The 19,669-nt window shown below is 42.3% G+C and overlaps 1 protein-coding gene across 1 annotated transcript; it reads right to left on the minus strand.

The window, feature by feature from the left end:
• Positions 1–358: 358 nt before the first annotated feature.
• RP2 (RP2 activator of ARL3 GTPase) lies at positions 359–18,859 on the minus strand. Its single transcript, XM_055802537.1, has 5 exons — positions 18,641–18,859; positions 9,616–10,281; positions 7,894–8,008; positions 6,625–6,710; positions 359–3,389 (listed from the first exon to the last, which is right to left on the minus strand). Exons 1-5 carry the CDS (start codon positions 18,773–18,775, stop codon positions 3,306–3,308), a joined length of 1,086 nt encoding a protein of 361 aa, XP_055658512.1. The 5' UTR covers positions 18,776–18,859; the 3' UTR covers positions 359–3,305.
• Between the last annotated feature and the right edge of the window lie 810 nt (positions 18,860–19,669).

Consider the following 19,669-nt stretch of genomic DNA (forward strand, 5'->3'; position numbering starts at 1 on the left):
GAGGTAAGCACAGTTAAAAGGCACAAAACTTTTCCAAGATAAAATACAAAACAAAAAAACAACCACAGGCACCCATACATCAGGGAGAAGTACTTTGTCTCCATCCTGGAACCTCTGTACAACTTGATACATGAATAACTTCTTCCATATTTTACTAGGAAAACTGCAGTACAGAGTTAATCATATTCTCAGTGACTCTGGGGAAAAATCCCTGCTGTCAAAAATTCACCTTTCTTCAGTTAGATGTAAGTATCTAAAGTCCCCGTTTAAACACTGAGTTCAGTTTTTATACTTAATATAACGTAATCATGTTTTGCAATATTTGATAATTTTAAAAAGTCTTCCAGAATCCAGAGTGTAGATTTTCAATGTTTATTATGAATCACATTCACAGTGCAATACAAATTACATAAAAAGCTATACAACAAACGTACAAAGACTACATGAAGCACGTACCATTCTGTAATGCATACAGTACCTGATGCTTAGGCTGGAAGTGTTCTTAACACCTGTTAGCAAGAAATGGATGTCAAAAGATAAATAACCAGACTGAGAAACTCCTTCATTATTTAGGGTTTTTTTTAAGTAAAAAACTCTTCATTGATAGCCTGCTTACTAACATTTAAAAAAAAAGCAACACACTGCTCTTTCCCCTAGCATGTAGAAAAGTTCTTCCACTGTTTCAAGACTACATTAATTTTCAATTAATCATCCTGTCCTCCAGTAAAACTAGTCACAAAAAAATCAATTTAGCACTTTGTTTCCAGAGCAGGTTGGTCATGCGAAAAATAAACTATTAAACATACATATAATCATATGTCAGCACATAAGTTTGGAAATATATAGAAGTTTAGAGACCAAGATGGTCCAATATATGCACTGCTTAGATAAATTACACAATGACAGTTCTGAAGTACATTACAAAATTTTAATGTATTTTTGTGGTATGGACAGTACATTTACTCTATGTGTTTGGAATAATTTCATTGACGAGTTGCACTAGTACTTTGGAGACTGATCTAAGGTTTCATAGCCTCTCCTCACACATATATAAAAAAAAAAAATGCTGGCTGGCTAAGTGCAGATAAGTGGCAATTTCCACTACCAGTCAGATTCTGGTGGCAGTTTGATTTCATTTCACTTTGTCAAATAAAAACATTTCACAGAAGTGACATTTTTCTTACTTTCTATACACCAGTGGCTGAGTAACTTCAGGAGATATTTTTCTTATTTTATCTATGCATAACCTTAACAAGAGGTCCTAAGGACGTATTCTTGATACATAGTTTAAACTAAGGGCAAGCATTTGCCTAGTAGCAACAAAATGACAGCTCAGAATATCTTTTGGGCATGACAGAATTCTGAATTTCAGGAGAACTGATTCTTTCATGTGCTAATTCTAAAAAATTAGGAAAAGATGTGTTTTTAGCCACCCACTTTGGGAGCTCCAGAGCTATGAAACTGATGACTCATTTTCAGTTAAGGTGCACAAAATCTTCCCTTTTGACAGATGACCATAATGGGGAAATTACTGCTTTAGCCCCTCAACACAGCCCCAGTACATTCAATGGATTGTAAATGCTAAACTGGCATGCCACTATTTTAATTAAGAAATTTGGTTTTCTGTGTCTGCATGCACAGCCTGTTCAAGTATTACAGAGGGCTTGTAAACCTGGACATAAGTTTAAGTTCACGTAGAAAAATCATTAAGTATGCAATATGCAAAAATAAATCAATAATGTATTTAATATCCATCCATATATATTCGCATTTTACCATGCACTATATAGCAATAAGCATCCTTACTGATCACTATTCAAATGCATCTCCCAAAATGCTAGTAGCACTTCTTCAGTCTGTTTTTAGAATTAATCCAAAATAAACCCTATAGCAGTATAGTACTTTACAGATTAATTTTCACTACTACTACTGAGTGTAAAACCCTTCTCCTGGGGTCTAGTAAAGAACAGGGTTTTTCCATGCCATCAGAGACCTTCTCTGACTCCTGCCTGGTTGCTGTACAGCCCTTCTAGCAAACAACAAAGGTGCCAGAGACCTATTGCTCCAAATCCAAGGGAACTTAATGTATATCCCATCCATGACTTGGGAATACCAGAGACAGCTGCATCACCGCAGACCCTGAAAGAACCTTAAAGCATCTTCAGCAGAGCACTCATGCTCAGAATTCACCTCAAAGCAGAAGAGCCTGGCGAGTACTCACTTACCAGAATGGTGTTACAATTAGCATAACAGCAGTTATGCTTGCTGCTGCAAACAACTCTGTTCAAAAAGATGCTGAAGCAGAATAAGCCAGATGTGCATTTTAGAAGTCATGCATTATTGCTGAAAGCATGCTATAAGAATTCATTTCAGACTAGGCTTTTGAAACAGAACAAGGTCTTAAAAGAAAAAGATTAGTTAGGATGAGTTTGGTACAGTTCTCTGGATGATGCTCTGTTTGTGTTGAGAATGTACTCTGAATAATTAGAAAAGATAAGGTGGGCACCTGAAGGAGATAAGGAGACCATCGAGTCAGGAAATTGTTGAACAAAGAAAATTGAAAGGTCTACTCCACTTAGATCCCACCTATTGTGAATGGAATGATTAGGTGTCAAAATCAAATGAGTACATATGTAAAGACGTTGTGTAACCTCTCATGAAAACTGTATAAAATACCTAACACTTCACTGAAAACTTGGGAGCTAGTTGTCCCATGCAAATCGGCTAGCTCCCCAGCGTTGCACAAAAATGCCTTTGCTGCTTAAAGACAAAATTAGTCTCTGAGCAGTTACTCTGTGCTGTTTTGGCATCACTTTCAGAAAAAGTCAACGACTACAGCTTCCTCTCTGGCCCCCAATGAAGACATATTTGCATGTGGGAAAGTTTTGAACAGCAAGTTTCGCATAAATGCACTTTCTAAACAATGTGTCTGAGTTAAAGATAACAATTGCTACTGCAGCAAATTTGAATCAGCATTGCACTTTTCAAATATGTATTACCATGAGATGTCGACAAGAAACATTCAAGTATCAACAGAAGTATAGAAATCACTGGAAAAAGTTAGTAGAAAACCTCCATTGTTTCTGGAATTGAAATACAAGTTTTAAACACAACGTATGTGGGGATCTATGCCATTTACCCCAGTTCAGGTAATATGGTATTAAAACCACCAATAGCTTTACAAAAGGGATATATGAGGAATACAAAACCAAATGACAAAACTTCTCACATACTACAGCCATATTCAAGCCAAGTGTCATCCAAGCGCCAAGATAAACTGTGTGTGAACACCTTCATATTAAACTTCACATTCCCATCTGCATGTCAGCGAAGTTGTAGAAATTGTCTACATCTTGAGATGCTGATGCCTTGCTCTCCGATACAAAAACCTGTTTTATTAAACAAGGAAATAGTTATGCATCACTAGTAAAGAAATTCAAGTAGTCTTTGTTCATTTGGAGCCAGTAATGGTTATTTTTATTTTTGGATTTCATGAGAGGCACATCTCTGTTAGTTTCCACTGTGTGACAGATTAGTCCTAGAATTCTCTCGGCTCTGATGCACCCTTTGTTACCATCATCTGTCCTTATCAGACCTGCTTGCTGCAGTAACCCTTCCAGAAATGGGAAATAAAAGTTCTGGGCTCAATTATACAGGGGTCACACCTTAAGCTAGTGTCCATTTAGATGTGTTTTGCTTGGTATCATAAAGCCCTGTCCAGGGGAGGGGAGGAAAACAAACATGCAAAAACCTTAGACTACCATTTAAGTTTTCCTTTAGCAGAAAGGCAGAATTTGTAAAAATTACTCCCTTGCACTATATTGCCCTCAAAAAAATTAGTTGCTTCTTCAGCAGATGATTTTTTAAAAAAAAAACCCTTCAATTACATTTGCATTTTGCAAAATGGATCAACACATGTGAAAGTCCAAGCTCTAGGACAGTCAACTTTGAAAGCTTTCACAAGTCAACTATTAATGCCCTAGGCAATGCCCCAATAATTCAGTAACAGACAGTGTTGTGGCTGTTCATCAGTCTCAACATGCAAGTGATAGTCTCAAAAACTTAGAGTTCTTACTATCTTACATTTTTTATACCTCAAGAGGATACCATCATTATCTCAGCACATGTGTTGGCACAGCCAACTGAGCTATTCTAGGACTGTAGGAATGGGTTATTCCAGATGACTGTGCTCTTACAGTCACCACTTTTCTGCTTCAGCTCAGAATACCACATGGATGTAAACTATCACAGTTCCTTGAATTGGTTTACTTAAGCTATGTATTAAGATTAGTACCCTGTTATCCAGTAAATTTCCAATTAAAAAAAATAATTATATCATCACTTTGTAGTTTCCTAGACTGCTGTTTGGATGCATGGTAGACTTCTGTTTGAAGGGACTTAAGACCATCTACTAATTATTTGGCAGTTGTTTGGTGCAACAGCAATAGGTACCACAGCCACAACAGCTGAATCTTCTTTCAGCATCCTTCCCTACCAAGATATTACCATTTAAATTTTGCACAGTATTTTATGAATAAGTGATGATACAGAAGAACAACACTAGAAAGCATCCAAAAAAAAAAAGTGCAGAAGGTCACACCAGAAAGAATGTCAGAGGTAAAGAGTGCAGATGTACCTAGTCCACACAAATAGGGAGTCTAACTTAAGTGCACAGCATAGAGCTCTCCTTGTAACATGCTGTTTCTACCAAACAGCTCAAAAAACTCTGGTGGTACTGTTGCTGAAGAGCTTTTCTACCCTTACTATAGTATCCAGAGTTGTTTATCAGATTTATATCAGAAACAAAAACTTGGTGAAATTATGGCTGTTAACAGACAAATTTCATAATTTTTAACTCTGGTTTTCAAACACAAATGTAGCTAGCTGCTTAAAAGCAGATTAATCTTCTGCAAAGTCTTACAGGATACATGTTTTCCTAAGAGCTTTGCTTACTGTTTCTTGATCAGGGATACCTATAATTCTTTCTGAGCACTATAACAACTCTCAAACATGATAAGGGTAGCCAACAACGAAGCAAAAACATTTTACAGAGCATTCCTGAACCTTCTGGAGTAATAAGTATGAAGTTTGTTACTCCCTAAATTGCTTCTAAACTATGACCAAAGAAACACATTTTCTAAAAAAAAGAATATGCATGATATTCAATCATCTAGGGATCTATGCACAAAGCCAGTGTTTATCAGAATTCTGGAGTTACATTTTATCTGAATAAAGATATATACTTCTCAGGAAGCCCAAAGTTCTGCTTCCTACTTCAGAGCAGCAAGTATTTAGTAAGCGATGTAGATTTTACTATGGGACCAGGCTGTAAACAGAAGTTTAAAATCCAGATGCAGTAAGTAATTCCGTATTCGGAACTGAACCCAAACCCTACAGATTCTCTCCAAGAGCAATGCTTACTTCACAGCATGGAGTGCACAGTCTGAAGTTTCTGGATACATCTCAGATCAGGGCATTCATAGAATTATAGTAACAGACATCAGTCATTTTAGTGAGGAAAACAAAATTTTATTTGTTCTTATATTTAATATCACTTCAGTCTTTGAATAGAGAAAAAGATCTAGAAGAACCAGTGAATTACTACCCAGTATCAGCTTTGTTCTGTGTGGAAAAAAAAGTAATATGCTAACCACACTAAAAAAAGCCACTGTAAGCTCCTGGTTTTTTACATTTTTCTGGTGAAACTGGTGGTGATGACTATTGGGTCACAAGAAGAATCAGTAATATCACAACACTGCCCAGACTGTAGTTGTAGTATTCTTCAGAATGAGAGCCAAATTAAAGCCTGCTACATATCAGGTTTTCGCTGGTGCAATAAGCAAACATTAGCTGCATTTGAGATGACTTATTACAAGATAACTGTTTCTCAGAAACTGGGCAGTCTGGTTCTGAGTCAGTCTTTTGAAAGGAACTGAAAGACAGCAAGCAACTGTATGGACACTATGTCTCAAAGCCATTCTAGTCTTCATTGAGGAGCTGCTTGAAAGCAAAGGGTTTGTCATTTCCTTGTTATCAGGAGTGCTCTAATTGTTTCCAGAAAGTTTCTCAAAACCAATGTCATTCAGAGAAATGGGGACAGCAAGCAAAGAGGAAATGTGGTGTAAAGAAGCTACAGTAAAACAAACTGACAGAAGAAGGAGGAAAAAAATGCCTTTCAGGAAGACACCTGTAGTATCTTACACAGCAAAAGTAAACCTTGAAAAAAGTTGAAATCCGATCATATTACATTTATCAAGGTTTAATAGACTAGAACATGACACAGCAGAGTTTAGTATAAGACTTGAGCAGAGCTTTTCCCTACTACATTTATGGAATTTGTTTTTACTATTATATGAAATAAGAGTTTTAAGTGGAAATCTTCTACTCTTCAATGGATATGGGGATTTAGTACTCTTTCCTAGGGCAATTTTTCTTGTCTCTGACAGGCATCTTGAGTTTTTGGGTACAAAAGAAACTAAAACAACAGCAAGAAAATAGCATATCCAGATTTTACTATTCAGAAACTTTAAAAGGTTGTCTAGTACATCAATGCCACAGCTTGAGCATCAAGTATCACAGACATCCTGTATGATTTTCTGCCAATAAAGCAATACACCAGCTTACCTTGGTCCCGCTAAAAACATCATTTACAGTGCTTTGACATCCTTCCACAGCACCATCTCCACTGAACTCCAAAGCAACCACTGGACCTAGAAGAGAGTTTCATCTAGAATCAACACCACTTTCAAACTTGAAACAGTAGATTTCTCAACCCATAGAGAACTGTGAAGCTTGCAAGAAGTGTTTCATGGTTTTTGCTTGAGCAGCCATAACACTGGATAAAGAATTAAAAACACCTAACCATAGCTTCAAAGTACAGTGTTATCTGAGAAGAAAATATCTGCAATTCCATGCTCATTTTTGCAGAGATTCTGGCAGGATTCCAGTTTTACTTCTTGAAAGGCAGCAATGGCACAAAACCACTACAGAGCGCAGGGCATCATGGAAGTGAGTCAGACTACTGCTCAAATAGTGAGCCATTTCACAGACATCTGGAGCAGGACTGAGTCATTCAGGCATTTTTGCCTCAGTCCCAAGATAGAAAACGGCCTGATTTCTAGACTCGTTCTCACCCACTGTTTGCAGATCCCCTTTCTCTGGTTTCATTCTGAACACATTATTTCTTCCCACATGGGTGCAAGATAGCCCTTAAACTAGATTGTCATCTAATAGCTATAATAACTTTTGTCCTATTCTTGCAATGAGTATCACAGACCTCTTACATTACTATCAAACAAACTGCATGTTGCTACTAAGTTTGGGAGCGTGTATTGAGCTTTAGCATGTAACAGATGGCAAGACGTCAGTACTTCTGCAGGAAGAGGCAAAACCCAATTACAGTCAGATCAATAAAAAGGCTTTTGAAATACTCTGACAGTACACCAGTTATAAACAGGAATTTAACACTTGCCTGCTTTATACACATCTATACTGGATTTGCTTAAATATGTATACAGGAACACTGAACATCCAGGTGGCTGAGCAGCAATGGTGCTAAGTTAGAAACAGCCTAAAAGCTTCTTCTGACCATGCCAGACAGATCTGCATCTGCCATTGCTCCTGAGCTTTGCAGCTGGACCACTAGAGGGGGGGCAGAGCCACAAAATACGCATGGAATGGCTCATTTATGATGCCTTCAGGAGTTTCAGCTGGTTTAGGGCCTGGTTTAGGCTTTGGAAGCCTTTGGATGAGGCTTCCAAAACTCATCTCAACTGGCTTTACATTATGCCCTTCAAACACAGTCTTCTCCTTCAGTCCTCTTTGTTCTCCAGGGCTCTCAAGTGATAGCTAGGTTTCTATAGCAAGAAGAGAAAGAAAACAACACAAACTCACCTTTTTCAAGCAGTGGAATGAATTCTGATGCACGCTGCTGGAAAACTCTGTGAGCATCCTCTGCCTTCATTAAGACTTCTTTAGTCTGTACCAGCTGAAAGCCTTTACCAGTCATCTTTTAACAGAGAAAGAATTCATGTTAAAAATGCTTCCCAGGCAGAAAGTTCAACTCAAGTATCCATTTTCCCCACACACATTAAGTCACAGAGCAAAGGGACCCTTTCTGCTTTTTTCAAAGACCATTTGCTTTTTCTACATTTCTGTTTATTTTCATTCCATTCATCCAGATTTTCTTCTCTGCCCTAGTGCACCTAGACGAGTAAACGTGAATATTTTTGTTTTATATTATGGCCCTGGGTTGTGATTTTTTTCCCCACAATCCCTCACAAGCTGAAACTAATGGGAGTTAAAAGCATTCAGCATCTGGAGTCAAGCAGTTAGTTCTCATTAGTCTGCAATAGCTCAGTCAAGGGTTAGCTCAAACTTCATCTATCCGCTGCTGAAGTTTTCCATTTTGGAAAAATAGTTACAAACTTTCAAACACACACAACTTTTTACTTCAAATCTAATGCAAAACAAAAAGCATATGAAGAAGGAGCAACAATGTATTTCCAAAGCATCGATTAATCCACAGAGCCTTAAGATTTCTACAGAATCTCACTAACTAGTCTTTTAGCATCTTCTTAACTGTAATTTCTAAGGAACTACTAACACAGGAGAACAATCCATTATCCTTTTGACTGTAGCTATTCCTTCTTCATAAAAGAAGAACCCGTAAGTATCATCTCCCTTCATTCCAGTAGCTGTTCCTAACTCAGTTCCACAAAAATCCAACTGGGCAGTGGGGAAGCATGGAAACACCCTATAACTTTCTTTCCTTGCAGTTAAAAACCCAAGGGAAAAAGCTCCATTAGTTCTTTTGTTGATCCTACAGCACTGGGATCAGCAGCTTTTGCAGATACCTCTCTCAGAAGCCACAGCTCATGCTTACTGACTCTGTCATCCCTGGCACTCCAGGGTGCTAAAAGCAGCCAGCGACTCCCAGATTTTAGCTCCAGGAAAGCCCAAACTCAGCCAAGCTTAGGAGCTGCTGCCTCACCAGGGGTAGGTGGGGGTTGGGGGAGGAAAAAAACCCCACACACCACAAAACAGCTCCAGCTATTTAAGTAATCCAAGACAGCTGACCAGCCATGACCATGACAAACAAACACTGCCCCTTCCAGAAAAAGTTCCAGTACTGGGTGGCAGGGAGGATATAACGTAACAAGGTATTTTTTAAAAGTCTTTCTTAGTACTGGATAATCTTTCAGGACTGACAGTTTTGTTAGACATCACTTTTAGGGCAGTAAGCTAACAAGTTAATTGGCTATACCCCTTTCACAAGCAATTGCTTTTGCTAATCACTTACTCCACATTTGGCCAAGTTCATCCAATCAACTATGCATTTTCTTCGGAATGTAGCTTTGGTGTGCCATGATGGAAAAGCACACTGGAACCTATTAGAGGATAGACATGCCAGTCACAGGATGTCAGCTATAAACCAACTGTCTGATCAGATGATCTCCAGTCTCTCACTTTGCTTTAAGGTTTTAAACAGTGCAGTTGATCAGTATGGTTAGTAGACAAGCAGAGCCTCTGCATTTTCCTTTCAGGGAGCACCAGAGGCTGTCCAGGGGAAATTTCAATTAGAAAATCAAAAAGCTGAACACGAAGGTCACTTACCTCATCAATTAACTTCCTGGCATTTGCAGTTGTGTAGTCACCAGCAAAAAACACAGCCAAACACGATTCATCACTGCTTTTCTGTCTCCGCCCTCGAGTTACTGGTACTATGCTCCTCATAGCATCAGTAGAAATTCTGACAGCTCTCAGCTCCTCAGAAGCGGGCAAAGGAACATGATCTTGGACTACAGCATTCTCAGGCAAAAGGCCCCAATTATTTTCTCCTGACACAGGGGTAAAGTCATGGATGTTGCTCCATGTGTTATTGAAGATACTCAGTCCAGCATCTTTAAATTGTAAAGCAAGCTCAGGATAATAGTACTGGAAACATCCGAATTTCATACTTGTGGAGGACTCTATAATAGGCTGGGTGGCACAGCACAAGAATACCTCCAGCTTTCTGCAGTCCCGAGTGCGAAACTGTTGGCAGGCCACTATGCATTTACAGTCTTTGCAGTCACGGAAAAACACACTGCCTTTTACTGGTCCTAAAAAGATTCGGCAGTTTACACAGTCATCAATAGTGATTGTAGCAGAATGGTCAAATATGTAGATACTACAGTTCTCACAGTCCTGAATGACAAATTGTTGCCCTGCTACTCTTCCAGGCAGTCGACCCACAGTTTCATCTTTAAGTCCGGAAAAAGTGTAATCTTTGGGGTCAATCTGAAAAAAGAAGGACGAAAAAAATAAAAAAGTTAACATCTTCACATACAGAGAATATTACAATGCTAAATGTCAACTTACATGCATTAATTGAGGTAGCACTGAACTGTACAGGATAATTTGCCAGAAAACTCTTCAGAGTGCTAAGAAATCAGAAGCAACTCTTCTAGCTAAACAACTAAACAACTCAATGCACAGTGTTGAGGTACAACAAAGAATTGAATCTACACTTCTGAGATGCTCCAGTGGAAAAAAGCTAACTCAGTTAGTCCTCTAATAAAGAAAGGGGGCATGAGGAGCTAGTTTTCTCTGTGGACTGTAAACAGTTCCAGCAAGGATGATGGTCCTGACTTATCATAATAACCATAATAAATGGATTGGCCAACATACTTACAGATCCATAAAGCTACAGATACACAGTATTTCCTTTTCAAGTAGCTTCCTTGGTCATATTTTACCACAGCTCAACATGTTGTAAGGAAACCCTGCTGCTTTCAGGCAGTATCTCCTTTATTGTGTTTACAAACTACAAAGATTATTGTGACACTTATCTGCATCACAGCATTATCTTGTGCTAACAGCAGCTATGGGATTGTTTTAGCTACAACGGCAGCAGTGGTGCAGGGGGCTCTTCTCCAGCATCCCATCGCTTCTACCCCCCACCGGGGAGGGACACTTCAGAGAGACTGTGGCTTTCCCTGGGACTCTCCACTGGGGAGCAGCGACACCCAGGACAGTATGAGATACAGCTGTACAGCATGAATAATACAGCCCATGCTGTCATAACACCAAAGGAATCCGAGCTGGCTCATTTCTAGATATGTGTAAGTCTCAAAATAACTGCAATTCCCCAAGCAAATTCTACTCTGCCCTCTTGTGAAAGCTTATTAAAACAGCACTTAGAAATATACAAGTACCTGAACTAGCCTAACACAAGACCACTTCACAAACCTGGTATTTGATTATCAGCCTGAGGTCCCTAAAGTTTGCTGCACCATAATCAGTGTTAATGCATTACAACAATTTCTGTATAGTCCAGTTTGTAATAAACTCCTCCTGCCCAGCACTGCACGTTTGCATGAGATTTAGAGACCCGAGAAAGGCACAACCCAGGATGGGTTAGTGCCAGACACTCACTAAACCAGCTCAGCCTAGGTAGCTTTTGTCCAGAGCAGCTAATGAAAACCGAAAGTCTCTACCAACCAATAAAAGGTACTCCTTTATATACAACATAGCTGACCTCCGGACAGGAGAGGAGGTTTGCAGCTGATGAATTTCCCACAAAATGCAAGTTGCGACAATGAAGATTGGCTTCCTAGAAATCTCCCCTCAGTCATACTTAACAGCACTAGTACACATCCAGGAAAGTTAGCTGGAAGAATTACAAATAAAACTGGGAGGCTCGAATAATAATGAACATGGAGACACAGCCACACGGTACGATTAGGATTCAAACTTCTAAGGTCTTAAGTCTCATGTAACCTTACATATTTGATCCACATATATTTGTACTTATATTCTCTCAAGTTTAAGAACAGAAGTATCAAAATTGTTTTTGGACATGTTCTTCCCAGGCATCTCCTAGAATGCTTATGTGTAATATATATAACATTTGTTTGCTTGCTTTTTAAATAACCTTGGGAGACAAGCTTACTGCCTTCACAACAGGGTATAGAAGAACAGTTACTTCTCTTCGGGAGGAGGAATTCCTAGCTTCTGGAACTTACAGCTTTTTTGAAAATAGGCACCTAAGCATGTCCTTCTAAATTGCCCTGCTCTAAAAAAGCCTCTCCAACAGCACTAGCTCATCCTACACAACAGCCTTTACAGAAAGATATGTGAAACTTCAACTTCATCTTGCAATTTCATTTAGGCCTAGGTAAAAAACATTGGTTAATCAGCTAACCCACAGCTTACAGACAATTTTAAATGAGTACACTTGAAAAAAATAGTAGTTGAATTTAAATGATTAAAAAAAATGTCAACTTATTACTAGATTCAGGAGCTCAATTTTATTTCCCTGATGTGAATCAAGAGTTCTGCCCTGACACAACTCTTACTTCTTAGTTTGTTCACCACACTAGGGAGTTGGCCAATTTCCTCTAATTTTGCTTTGCAGTTTTCCTTTTAAAGACCAAGAATATTTATTGACTAACACTTCTGTCCACACTGGAGGGACTCAACAAAATAGATTTAACACTCTCTCCTCCCACTGGGTTATTGCTCCTGTGAGGAGGGGGTAATCTAAGAGACTGTGGTAGATCTGAATGTTCTACTTCCCCTGGGTAAAAGAAGCATGCCAGAAAAAGGAGTGTGAAAGCAGAACTACAGTTTTGAGGATGCATCCAACAACTGTTAATATGCTTATCACAGAGTTCCATGCTCACCATCTCTGAAGTCTGCAGTTATCATCAACAGGTTAGTATTAAATCACTGCATTCACCTTCCTTCCCCTGACAGTCAACACTAAGTGCTGCTTAAGCTTTGTCTCAGCAAGGTAGCAAAAAATCAGGCTAGGAAAACAAAAAACAACAGAAGAAGATAACCGTACAGCCACATACAACCATTACCAGGGCTATGTAGATTTTGCTGCCTGTTCATCTGGTGCAACTTTTGCTGTAAAATCCTAAACATGTGATAGGTCAACAAAAATCAGCTGTTCAAAAGCTCATGTATTTGCATTTGGATAAAGCTTGAAAGAACTTTGTCCAAAGCCACCTATCTCACCCAGACAGATGCTCTACTCTCCATCTCTTAATACATTTTGAAATGTCTTTTTTTTCCCCCCAGACTGGTGTAAGTCCAAATGATGACAGTACAGAGACAACTTCTAATGTTTTCAGCTGAATTTGGAGTTTTTGGACCAGGTATGAGTTCTACATTAATAGATATGCATGCAGTTCAAGAGTTGAAACCTTCTAACAGAAGTGCTATGTGCAGGATCAGGAATTACTCCATAGACAGACTGAAAATAACCAGATAGGATGAAGAAGTAATCCCTGCTTACACAATATTGATCCTCCTCAGAGGTACAGAAGTCTCAACTTTGGTTATCAGCGATGACCAAGTCTCTTAAAAAGGACCGGAGGACAAATTGTAAGGAGCAGAGATTTTAAAGAACAAAGAAAAGAGAGAAGTGAAGGCAAACAAAAGCCTGTCATGGTTGCTTTGAACTCTAGGAAGTTCTGCTGCAACAAGTGCAAGGTGTATTAAGCAGCTTTCCTTCCTGCAAACACTTGTCTTGCAAGAAGGTCAGAGAGCAGATGTGAAGGCTGCAGATGACGTACATCTCTTCAACTACCATTATCCAGTTTACTGGCACCAAGACAAGGCAGCTCCCATCTGGAAGATGACTTAGAAGTATTAAACCCTCACAGGTTTTAGCGGTGACCATGCCTCGAATCACCAAGGATCCCAACAGCTTCTTGAACTCTTTCTGCTATGAGTTCATATCTTAACAAGACTTTTCCCTGGGTCCATCAGGAAAAGAGTTTTTGTCAGCCACAATATCCCACCACAAATACAAGACGACACTGCTGTTCTTCATGGATCACAGTTCTTCCCACGTTACCTGGGTCTAGCCTGCTGAGAAAAAAAGTAATTTATAAAGTCTTTCTAAACCACTTACACCAAGGTCTTCTCTTCTAATATAATTCTCAAAACAATCATTCCCTCTCTCTCTAAATCATAACTGATGGCAGTTCAGCTATGGGCTTAAATACAGTTGATGACATACAAGAGTCAGCTTCTGACCCAGTGACATTAAAAGCTGCAGCTATAGGGTAGGCACACAAACTTAAGAAGCTTTATGTGCTATTTCTGTCGGTAGGGAATTAACAGAAAGGAAATAAGTAAGAAAATTGCACTCCCAGGCCTAGACACTTCTGCATATTCACACTTGCATGGGTTCAGTACCCTTAAATACTGAGCTGCAACAACCACTGGAGACTTTTGAAGCTACCTCTGGCAGATGTCTAGATTCTCGGGCAACAAGAAAGTGTTGAAAGAGGGACAGTATATGCCAGTTCCAGTCACGAGCATACAGTTTTTCCCATCTTGGAGTATCTCCTGCATACCTTTACTTCAGATGTGGCCAATAAAACAGTCTGAATGCACATTTTATTCTATTCTTCGTAATCTTCCCTCTCTCCCACATACCCCCAATAGCATAAAATGGTCATTCTCACACTATTCTGAGCAGCAAACTATTGCCAAATACTGCAGATGGAAGAGGAAAAAGAAAGGAAATTACTACATGCCTACATCTGACTTAATTGGAAATATTGTTTAGTAAGTACCTGCTGACTATCAACTATCGGTTGATAGACTACTTTTTGAGACATACAGCAGTAGTTCTGGTGTACTGGGAAGCGTAAGAGAGATGCATTGGATTTAAGGGCAAAATATTTCATTGTTTAGTTAGAGGGAAAAAAAGTGATTTTATTTATATTCCAAACCAAAATATAAAATGACTACCTAAATGAGATCTAGATAGTTAAAGATGCCCACATCAGCTCAGACCATTCTAGCAGAATCCTCAAATCTAAGGTAACTAACGAAAGACTACGTATGATTTATGTAGAAAGCTAAACTTCGGAGTTTTTTTTTTTTTTTAACTGTTTGAATACAGCCATCACTGATATATTGACAATAGGATAGCTGCATGCTGGCTATCAACTAAAACAATTAAGCTGCAAGTCTACTGACGTAAAACAAAACCCTACTTGTTCCTTTTAAAAGGAAAAAATCATCAGGGGGGGAAGGGAAGTCCCTCTTAACTTTAAATGCCATTGCGATCATAATTAATCCAATCCTACTTCTATGAAGATTAGACAATGGCAAAAAAGATAATGCAGCTTTTTATGCTTCTTTTCCTGCAGAGGTCACAGCACGTGGGTATGTCTGCTGTCACAAGACACAAAACCCCAGTTCCTGTCTATAGGGACCCATACTCAAGTTACTGCTGTGGTTATGGCTCTGGTCATGCATGTAAACAACATTAGTCACAGAAGACAGTAAGGTAAGAAAGGAAAAGGGAAACTGGGAGCAGTAATACAATCTTAAATTCCAGGTGGAAACCTGCTGAAGAAGGCCAAGGAGGACTAAGCACCACCAAGTTCCTCTCCCACACTTGGTCAGAAGGGGACTCTTATGACAGCCCAATGACATCAACACATAACAAGTCCTTAGGAGGCAGTGCAGAAATAACAGACTCAATCTGCTTACTCTCTTCGACTAAGAATCCCAAAGCAGCAAGAAACTGAATACTCATCCTTCTCCCTGTTGTTTTCAAGATAAGCTGATCCTTTGGTTCTTTTGCTGCACCGTGAGTAATCTTCACACAGTTCTCGTAAACCAAGGGTCAGCAAGCATTACAGAGATCTCAGCAGACTTACAACGCAATCTGAATTTGATTAATTTTTGCATACCTTAAAAACGCAAACTTCTGTCGTCACCTAAGTGAGGTCATGTAGGAAGTTGACAAGATCCCCAAAATTCATATACTTCCCTTATTTTTAATTCAACTATCAGTACCTTATAGTATTTTGCATTTAAAGTTTTCTACAACATGGTGCATTTTCAGGGCTATTATACAAGAGTTAGATGGCCACTAGGATACTGTCCTGTTACTCTGGCTAGGTCTACACTGGCAGACAGTACCAATACTCATCATCTGTTGCCACCAGAACATAATTAAAATAGACTACACTACTGATGCTTTCCTTCAGAAGCAGAAGAAAGTTTCACTGGAGGAACTCTTCAGGTTCAGAGCTTCTTCCAGCATGGCTGTCAGCTAGCAGTCACTTCACATCCCTAATCAGACAAGCACACACACATTTGTGTGCCCACACTTCTCTGCCTACAATGAGAGTATCAGCATGGTATTAGTTTACAGGAAGACAGCTGGAGTGTCTGAGCAGCAAGACTTACCCACCCATAACAACATACAAGGGATAGCTTACAAGAACTGCAGGCAATTGCCAAACCTGCTTGCAGAACCACACTATAACCAGAACTGCATCACCGAGTAGGAGAGCCTAACGTTAGAAACAATCCCCCAACAGAAATGGTGCATCAACACATTATTAGAAGTAACAGGAAATGAACATCAAAAGACCACCAGCCTATCTGTTGACAGAGTTGAGGTTTTCTGGGTTCAGAATACAATTCAATGCACCTGATGAACAAAAGGGAGTATTGATGTTGCAAGTTTTCCCACTGACTTCAGTCTGTGTGTGAACAAAAACTGTGAAATGAGCAAGTGTAATATACGTGATGCATCAGAAATGAGAAAGCAATAGGCAACTGGATAATATATCAGGGACAACACTTAAGGCTGCTACATTAACACTGATCTAGTACTGCTTATACAAACTGAGTTCAACCAGTTTAGCACACTAAGTGCTCAGTATTCCTTTACCTATGGCCAGGTGCCTCAATACTGCTTTCCTGGATATAATGTACTAAGCATACACCCAAAAGCCCCACGAAAGGTAAGGCTGCAAAGAGCAAGAGAAATGAGCTTAAACATTAAGTAGCTGTTCTTGAGCTGGACAGTACAAAATTATGCAGCTAAGTTGACGGCTTCTGTGGCTCAGTAGCACAGCACAAACTCACTGATTCTTCTAGTTTCTAAGAGGCTTTTATAGAAAAGGAGGAAGTTGTTGTACGTACGTGCAATACATTACACGCTTTTTTTTCCTCCAGAGATAGATTGTTGGTGCTGCAATAGCCTCATCTGTTAGCTTGAATATACTTCCAGCACGTCAACAACAGTCATCTCCTTAGCAACAAGGCTGGCTGTTCTCTGAATCAAGTATTTCTATGTCCTGACCTTCCTCCTTTTAGTTTTAGAAGTTAGTGCCACATAAGCACTATGTAAAAAGTGCTCGTATCTGTTGAGCTTTAGCTGACGAATTTGCTCTAAAACTAAATAACATGATTTCAAATGCTCATTTAGTAATTTACTTTTGCACAGAGCTAAGACTTGTTCTGCTACTCTAAAATGTGGTTTCAGTACAGCCCCTCTCCCTGCGAGAACAGTCTCCAAACCAGTAACAGGCTGCCACCCTCCCCTTCTCTCTCCAACGTGGCACTACAAATATCCACTAGCAAGTCAAAGCAACAAGCCCAACACAGATCAACCATCTTTATCCTCAAGGAACAGATTCCTCCAGGCCATGCACACACTCTCTCCATTTCAGCTTGTTTTAATCTACTTGGAAGACATAAGGGACACCCTAGAGCACACAGCCAAGTTTAAAAAACAAGCAAGTTAAGCATTTAAATAAGTTCACACATTTTCTTTTCTATACTTGTAAAACATGGCCTAAAGGTTTGGGAATGTTGTTTGTTAAAACCACATCAATTGTTTACTGCCTGTCCCGTTTTCTCCTTCCCCACCCAAAGGCGGCTGGAGCGGAGGGGAGGCCTGGCAGGGCTTCAGTGTCACGACATTTCGGAAGTGAAACTTGAAATTAAGGTGGGAATAAATACATTTAATCCAACACTTCAGTGCTTTCCTGCTTGAGGCTTCGTGATTGCCTTCAGCAGGTCAGGAAACAGCACTGGGAAGGATTTGTCTTCATCTGTCACTTCAGGGACTGGCAAGCTAGCTCTAGTTCCATTAGCTTTAGAAAAAAAAAAAAAAAAAAGAAAATCCCCAAACCAAACATCTAAAAAACCGCGACTCAAAAAAAAAACCCCTCAACAACCCCAGCAGCCAAGCGGGAAGAGCAGATACTCCTGACAGCCCGGACAGCAGCCCCAAGCGTTACGCTCCCCGCACGGCGGGTGCGGAGACCCGGGCTCAGCCCGGCACACGCCGCCAGCGGCCGCCATCCCCGGGCCGGGCCCCGGCGCGCACCCGCGGGGCTCTCAGCCGCCCCGCAAGCCCCGACGGCGGGCGGGCACACACCGCCCGCGGTGGCGGCCACGGCCAAGCCGAGGGCCACCACCTGCCTGGGCAGCGGGGGGGCGGCCCGAGGGCGCTGCCCCACCGTGAGCAGCCGCCGCCGCGGGCAGGGCACAGCCCGACCGGGCGCTGGTGCTGGCACAGGCGGCAGCCACAGGACGCGGCGTGCCGGCCCCTCCGCTGGCAGCTGCGGGCGCCTGGTAACCCCCTCGGGCCAAATACTTTTTGTTTTTTGTTAAACAAAGGCACTTCCCCGCGCGGGCCGAGCCGTCACCGCGGCACCGGAGGAAGCGGGCTCCCTGCCGGGGCGCTGCCCCCGCCCCCGCGCCGAGCCCCGCCACGGCGGCAGCCCCGCGACCGCCGGGCGGGGAAGCTGGGCGAGGCGCTGCCCCCCGCCAAGGCAGCCGAACCCCCGCCCGAGCCCCGCGGCCGCCGGGACGGTACCTTGGGTCGCTGGTCCCAGCTGTACTGCGGCGCCTTCTCCTCGCCGGCCGCCGAGTCCTGCCCGGCCGCCGCCGCCGCCTGCTGCTGCTGGCCGCCCTGGGCCGGCTTCCTACGGCGGGAGAAGAAGCAGCCCATGGCGCCGCCGCCGCCCGCCCGGCCCGCGGGGAGAGGCTGGGAGCACGGGAGCGCGCGCCAGCGCAGCGCCTCGCCGCCCCGCCCCGCCCGCTTCCGGTTTCCCCCGTCTCCCGTAACGACGGCGACACTTCCCCCCGCCCCGTCCCGCTCCAGCCCTCGCAGAGCGGCCGCCCGGCAGGGGAAGAGGCCCAGGCGGCGGCGGGAAGGGCAGGCGGCGCACCCCCGGGGCCGCGGGGAAGCGCAGAAATGCGTCTGTCGGCGACCGCCATCGCCCCCCGCCCCGAGGGTGCCCCCACGGCCGGCCCGCGGGAGCGGCCCCGGCCCCGACCCGACCTTTCCGCCGCGGGTCGGGGGACGGTAACTGCCCGTGAGCCGGCACCCGAGAGCGGCCCGCGGCCCCTGAACCGTGCGCGGGTTCGGCTGTGGAAGGCGCCGTCAAAATGCCAAGTGCGGCGTGCAACTGCGGACCGGCTGCACCGAGCCGGTCCCCGTAGGTGCAGCCCGCGGTGCCCTGGGCGTGCGGCACCCCCGGCACTGTCGCCTCGCTCGGCTCCGGAGGGGACCGCACCGGCAGGCGCGGCCGCCCTGGCTTCTCGCACGTGTTTCAGGGCACCGGCAGCGAGTGGCGGCGCAAGAACCCACCGCGTCCTGCTGCTTTGTGCCGCCCTTCGCAAAGAGTCGGGCTTTCCGTGGGGGTTGTGTCTGGGGGTTTTGGGGGGGTTTCTTTTGGGATTTTTTTCGCCCCAGAGTTCAGGGGTTTTTGGGTATTTCCGCCCCGCGCCAGAGGAAAAAAAGAAAACACAATTTTTAGTAGACTGTCCAACCATTCAAAGCCATTTCCCCCAAGGTTTTACAGATTCTGTTCCCGGGGGTGCGGGGGAAAGGCTTCAGAAT

The sequence above is a fragment of the Falco peregrinus genome, chromosome 4 (genome assembly GCF_023634155.1).
Source record: "Falco peregrinus isolate bFalPer1 chromosome 4, bFalPer1.pri, whole genome shotgun sequence".
Lineage (NCBI taxonomy): Eukaryota > Metazoa > Chordata > Aves > Falconiformes > Falconidae > Falco > Falco peregrinus.

What these genes read in the sequence shown, in the direction of transcription:
- RP2 (XM_055802537.1), bottom strand. Translation starts at nt 18,775, where the DNA reads ATGGGCTGCTTCTTCTCCCGCCGTAGGAAGCCGGCCCAGGGCGGCCAG. An exon ending in CATTCCACTGCTTGAAAAAG is followed by an intron (nt 6,711 to 7,893) that starts GTGAGTTTGTGT and finishes ACTCTCTTCTAG; the next exon opens with GTCCAGTGGTTGCTTTGGAG. An exon ending in ATGTTTTTAGCGGGACCAAG is followed by an intron (nt 3,390 to 6,624) that starts GTAAGCTGGTGT and finishes TTAATAAAACAG; the next exon opens with GTTTTTGTATCGGAGAGCAA.